Source organism: Stenella coeruleoalba (genome assembly GCF_951394435.1).
Source record: "Stenella coeruleoalba genome assembly, chromosome: 2".
Taxonomy (NCBI): domain Eukaryota; kingdom Metazoa; phylum Chordata; class Mammalia; order Artiodactyla; family Delphinidae; genus Stenella; species Stenella coeruleoalba.
The window spans coordinates 108,421,361-108,427,859 of record NC_137147.1 but is presented as its reverse complement, the minus strand read 5'-3'; the positions used below and the strand labels follow the sequence as shown (position 1 = coordinate 108,427,859).

The following is a 6,499-nucleotide window of genomic DNA, read 5'->3' as shown; positions in this document are numbered from 1 at the left end:
CTGAAAAAAAGAGAAAGAAAACAAGCCTTTAGATGATTTTGGATATTAAGAATAAAAGCTAGCCACAACTTTATAGTATATAACTGGGTTTTCTGAGATTCCAACCTGCACTGCAGCATTAACAATACTTAGCAAGAACAGCCCCTGAGACTCTGCTTTATACCTATTAGTGCAAAAAGCTAAAGGAATGACTAGGGCATTTTTAGTGTTCCATTAAGAAAAAAAAAAAAAGGGGGGGCTTCCCTGGTGGCGCAGTGGTTGAGAGTCCGCCTGCCGATGCAGGGGACACGGGTTCGTGCCCCGGTCCAGGAGGATCCCACATGCCGCGGAATGGCTGGGCCCATGAGCCATGGCTGCTGAGCCTGCGCGTCCGGAGCCTGTGCTCCGCAATGGGAGAGGCCACAACAGTGAGGGGCCCGCGTACCGCAAAAAAAAAAAAAAAAAAGTATTTGAAGAGTATGCAGATTATTCTGTATAATATTTACAACTTACTTGTGACATATGGCTCAAAGAAATACAAAAGTTAATAAAATCAAGATGTACAAAAAGAACGGAAGCCTAGATTTCTGTTAAAATTTAGATTACATCCATGTGACAAAGATAAAATATTTCCGTTTCCTAAAAGAATTATGTTTCAATTTTGGTCCCACTTTAAATTGTATCAGGTTACATTTCCCCACAGGGATGCTATTTTTGTTTTCATCATTATCCCAAATACATTAAACCCCTTAGTAATGTTCTCATGAGATGAATGAAAAAGGGAACTCGGGCCCCCAATATTTTTTCTAAAAACAGCCTGCTTCAGCTCTTTACTTCACTGAGTGAATGAACTTGTTTGTAAGCATACATGTGCTCACTCATGGGTATGTTTTCACTTATGCAGCCAAAATCTATCCTGTACCGTACAGAATACAATACACAAATAATTCCAGAACCTTCAAATAGGAAAAGTTACTAAACCTACCATCCACTCAAGACGGCAGAAGTACATTTCTTAGCCTTCTTTGTTCCTACCAAAATGAGAAAGCTAATCTTAAATAAAAATTACATTTAAAATCTGTGAACTTGCAAGATTCAGAGCCTCGTGACTCCTAACAAAGAAAAACACTAGAAATAAGATTATACTCACAGACTTTAGAGGATTTTCCTCCCTTGTGAAGGAGGAAGACACCCATTAAAACAATGAAAAATTGTTAATCGACCAAAGAAAATTCTTTGTAACAATGTCTTTTTATTAATATTAATGTGAAAGGCAATACATTCTATGTTTACATTGGTAGAAAATTCATAGTAACAACTACTCAATCCATGTTGAAGAGTATATTTGGAACAGATGGTCTGATGGCAGCCTCAGAATATTATTCGTGCTCCAAACAAAGTGCAAGTGTTAGCAAAATGTGACTATAACTTTAAGGACGTGCTTTTTGGGGGGCGGGGTCTTTAAACAAGGTGCTATCAAATGAGTACTTACAAAACCAAATTATAAATCTAATTTTTTTAACTTCTCATACCATAATCACACTCTGTGCGCCTGTGTGTGAAAACATATCTTGTTAATTCATAATGGTGAATGTCCTGGACACACTGTTCTGAGTATTTGCTAGACTAGAAGTCTCCTCCACGTAAGCAGCCAGAATTTGTTCCTTAACGCGCTGGTTGCCATGCTCAGCGCCACACCACTTCTATACTGGATAATGGCTGGCTAATCCAATCAGATTCTCTCTTGAGGCATTTGAATATGAGGCACATTGAAAGGCTGCAGGGTGGCAGTGAAGCTGAAGGACACCCAGAACATAGTAAGCAGAAGTTATGAGGCAGGTGAAGTCATAGGATCTTTTTTTTTTTTTTCCATAGGATCATTTTATGGAGCACCAGTTTTACTGCAAAAAATGATGACAGATAAACTATGGTTATTCAGACTTGGGCATTTGGCACTTTGTCAAAAATAAATGAAATAAGCCTATTATTTCAAGGAAAATGGCAGTATTTGTCACCAATGATAAAATCTGAGCTTTTAAGTGAAAATTAGAATTCTAGAAACTTAAATCCTCCACAACCAACAGCTTCCCAAAACGTAGATTCTTCTGACAAGACAGGCAGTGATATTTAAAATGTGACTAAAAAGATTTCATAATGAAATATTTGGAAAACTTGAATAACTCAGGGAACAAAGATTTTCCAAATGTGTGAAAGCTATTCAAAGTGCCAGACAGTCCAATGGATTTTAACCAAACAGAATACAAAGGGTTCAGTTCCACACTGCAACTAACCTCTGAGAAATTACCACTTACAGAATTGGTGTAATATCAGAGAATACACACAATGATATGAAAAGACTATTAAAATACGCATAACTCCACTTCTCAACTACATGTTTATGTAAGACCACATTTTCTTCCTATACTTCAACCAGAATAACATCACAACAGACTGAATCCAGAAGCAGATATGAGAATCCTGCCTGATGTCTTCTATTAAAGCAGACATTAAAGAGATTTTTAAAAATGTAAAACCGTGCCATTTTTCTCAAAAAATTTTGGGGAAAATGCACTTTTCACAAAAACGTGTTATTTATACTAAGTAATGGGTTTATTATTATTTTAAAGGAAATTAGTATCTTAAAATTTTGTTTTTATTTCTAATTAAGTAAATATCAATAGCTATATCAAAAACTCTTTGGGGCCCTCAATAACTTTTAAGAGTATTAAAGGGGTCCTGAGCCAGCTTGATGAACCACTGGCTTAGAATAAATGAGAGTGAACGGTGAGAAATGAGGCTGAAAAGATAAATTGGGGTTGGAGTGTGAAGGCCATTATATGCTGAAATAAGGAGTCTGGGCTTGATCTAGAGGGCAATGGCAAGACATAAGGAGGCAGCACTATATGGCAGGAAGAACAATAGTTCCAGAGTCAGAAGAATAAAGGTATGAATATTGGTTAGTGGTTACAGTGAACTCTCTGGCTATCCTCCCAACATTTATTCTATCCTCTGCTCCTCCCCACAATTATGTGATAGCCTTGTGATTTGGGGACTTGACTCCAGCTCCAGGGATGGGGAGAACCTGACTGGTCTGAGCCAGTTCTAATCCCCTTGTTATCAGTGGTTGGTTCAGGGATGGGCAGCTTTCTGACATGGATCTCAATGATGGCTGCCTCCTGGTATTCATACCCTTGGGTAATACCCTCCCTTTGAGTGTGGGCTGGACCTTGTGACTTGCTTCTAATAAACAGAATGAGGCAAAAGTGATGGGATAACAAAAGACTGACTTCTGTGTTGCTAGCATTCTCTCTCTTGCTAATGAAGCCAGCTGCCATGTTGGAGTTGCCTTATGGAGAGACTCATGTGGCAAGCAACCAAGGGAGGCCTTTGGCCAACAGTCAATGAAGAACTGAAGCCCTCAGCCCAGTAAGCTGTGTGTAACCAAATCCTGCCAACAACTTTCTGAGTGAACTTGGAAGAGGACCACCCCTCCGCACCCCCCAGATGAGCCTCAAAATGATTTGAGCCCCTGCTAATACTTTTAACTGCAGCTTTGGAGAGATCAAGATAGAGGTATCAACAAGTTACATCTATTTGGATTCCTGACTCATAGAAAATGCTATTTTAGGCCACTGAGTTTTGGGATAATTTGTTACATGGCAAGAGACAATAGAACAGGTATATTATCTGCATGGCTTCCTGGCCACAAAGATTAGTCCCCTCCACTTTATAGCCACATGAATCAGGAAGGGGAGCTCTAAGTGTTCTGGAGCCTACCCTTTCTGCCTCATGCTTCCACTAGCAGGGGTGAGGATGAAGGCAGAGAGCCTCTGGAAATAAAGGGGGTCTCAGAAGTCTGTGGGTTCCTTGTAAGAACCTCTTCTTTCCTTTCTTTATCAATATTCATAACTTCAACACCACTATCTGCCTTGAGCCATCAATAATCCTTTTTCCTTACGCCCTTTATTCTTGCTTACTTCGGTTGCCACAAGATGGGCTCCAGAGCATCTATCACTTCCTGGACTCTCATCCTCAGTCACTTTTTACATGTTTGTTTATAACCTCATCTCTTAAATGCTCCCACCGCCCCCAACCCAGATTCCTTAATCTCTTCCACTGGGCCCCTTGGAAATCATAGCCATCAGCAAATTTCCTAAATTCATGATATATTTTACTCATCAACTTGTTCTAACTGAAACCTGGTTTCCCCTGAAGATAGTGCTGCTTCTTTTCCTGCAACCCCCAGATGGTAACTATTTCCTTTGCCACAGCTCTTATACTACAGGCCCCCGAGGTGGGGAAGGTGTCCTTGATCTTAATGACTATTTCTAAGCTCTTCTTCCTCTCCCCTGTGCTTCCATCCCCAGGAAAAATAATCCTTCTAGCTTTTAGTCTCAATATTGTGAACCACCACCCCTCCCTACTGCAGTCACCTCCAGACACCCCAGGTCACTCCCCTTTTCTCCTTGAAGACTTTAGCTCTGGCCCACTGTCATTCAATAGCATAATAACTGCTGGATGTCGACATGCAGAGAGATCGTCTTTCCAACACTCTGGCCTCTTAAGTTCCTAGACTTCCTCTTCTCCAAAGATCTCGTCTTCCACCTTACCTCAGTCACTCATTTCCATGGCTATTTCATAGACAAGTGTTTCTCAACCACTGAGAGTATTTGCAAATACTGTTTTAAGTCACTGTTCTTTTGGGGGCAATTATGGGAACATTTTAGGTTATTATAAGAACTTGGAGGTCCTGTGGCATTTAACGGGCAGGGGCCAAGGGTACTAAATGTCCTGCGATGTGAACAGTGCTCACACAATGAAAAACTGTCCCACTCAAAATACCAAACTCACCTGCACTGTCATCAGCACCTACTGCCACCCTTCCGCAGTTTGATCTAAACATCTTCCTATTCTATAACCACCTATCTTTCCAGCTTGCTCCCTTTATCCAGTACTCCAACTCCAAGAATTCTTGGATATGCAAAATCTGTTGATCCTGTCTCCTTCCTCACATCCTTATTTCCCTCTGAACATATTTTGGATTCCATGGGTCCATCATTATAATTAATCCCTTCCTTGCATACATCCTCAACTCCCTTGTCTTGAACCTCCTTTATTCTCTGGGCAAGCACCAATTCTAGTTAAATGCAATTCTCTGCCACTCCATGATTGCACAATTGAATATGCCTGGAGAGAAACACACAGCCATCTGACTGTTCTCACTTTAAATTCATGACCACTAACCTCACGTGGGCCCTTACCGCTGTCTGGCAATTCAACTTCATTTCCCAAGTCCAATCACTCTTCTGTTCTTCTAAGTAACTATTTTATCCCTTTTCCTCTCTCTTTAAACTTTCAACACTTCTTCCTGTTCTCACTCTCAAATGTTGACCTTGCTTCCTAAGAAGATAAAAGCAATCAGAAGAGAACTTTTGCATGCTCTCACCCCAAGTACTCATTTACCTGCCCCTGTGCCCAAACGCTCTGCATTTCCTCCTGCTTCAGTGGATGGAGTAAGGTAACCCTTCCGGATGTGCACTAGATTTTATGCCTTCTTGCCTTCTGAAGAGCACTACTGTGGCAATTTTTTCTTACATTATTATTTTGTGATCATTCCATATTTGGATCATTCTCATCAGCATATGTGCTGTATATTCTCCCATCAAGAAAAAAAAGCCCCTCTGACCTTCTATCCTGGACCATGTCTATTAAATATTTGAAAAAAAAATTAGGCTACTTGCCCTATAAGATATCAGGACACATTATAAAGCTACTAAAATTCAAGAAAGTTTAGTACTGACCAAAGGAACAGAATAGAGAACCCAGAGAGAGACCCATGGCTATATGACAGATGACACTGCAGATCAGAGAGGAAAGGAGAGACTATTTAATAAATGGTGCTGGTTAAATGGTTATGCTATGGGGAGAATGCAGTAGGAGCCTATCTCATACTATACACAAAAATCAATTCCAGATGGATTAAACACTGAAATGTTAAGAACAAAACTTTACAATTTTAAAAGGAAATATAGGAGAATACCTTTCTGACTTTGAGATAGGAAAAGACTTCTTAAACAAGACAGAAAAACGATAACCATAACAAGGAAAGTTTGATACATTTGACTACAATAAAATTAAGAAAGTCTGTTCACTAACAGCTTAGAGAAGATATCTGCAATGCATGTGACCACCCATGGCAGTGAGAATCCAGAATATGTAAAGGAGTCCTACAAGTCAGTAAGAAAAGAAGTCCAACAGGAAAATGGGCAAAAAACCAAAATCAAGCACTGCACAGAAGAGGAAACAGAGGTGGTCAATAAACATGTGAAAAGAGGCTCAACTTCATTATTGATCAAAGAATCACAAATTTAGACTATAATTTACATCCACTATATTGGCAAAAATTTTAAAGTCTGACAATGCCCAGTTAGTCACAGGGAACTCATACACTGATGGTGGGAGTATACATGGATCCAACAACTTAGGAAAATACTTTGGCATTACCTTGTAAAGTTAAAAA

At 39.8% G+C, this 6,499-nt stretch overlaps 1 protein-coding gene across 2 annotated transcripts in view; it reads right to left on the bottom strand.

Moving 5' to 3' along the window:
* The window catches only part of HDGFL3 (HDGF like 3), a 75,007-nt gene that overhangs the window by 1,357 nt on the left and 67,151 nt on the right, over positions 1-6,499 (bottom strand). The window contains exon 6 of one of the 2 annotated variants that reach the window (XM_079914075.1): positions 4,163-5,379. The exons of the other annotated variant lie outside the window; for it this stretch is intronic. Within the exon in view, the coding sequence (XP_079770201.1) occupies positions 5,335-5,379 (45 nt within the window). The 3' untranslated portion in view covers positions 4,163-5,334. Of the gene's footprint in view, positions 1-4,162; positions 5,380-6,499 lie in introns of those variants that run through there. 2 annotated transcript variants of the gene reach the window in all.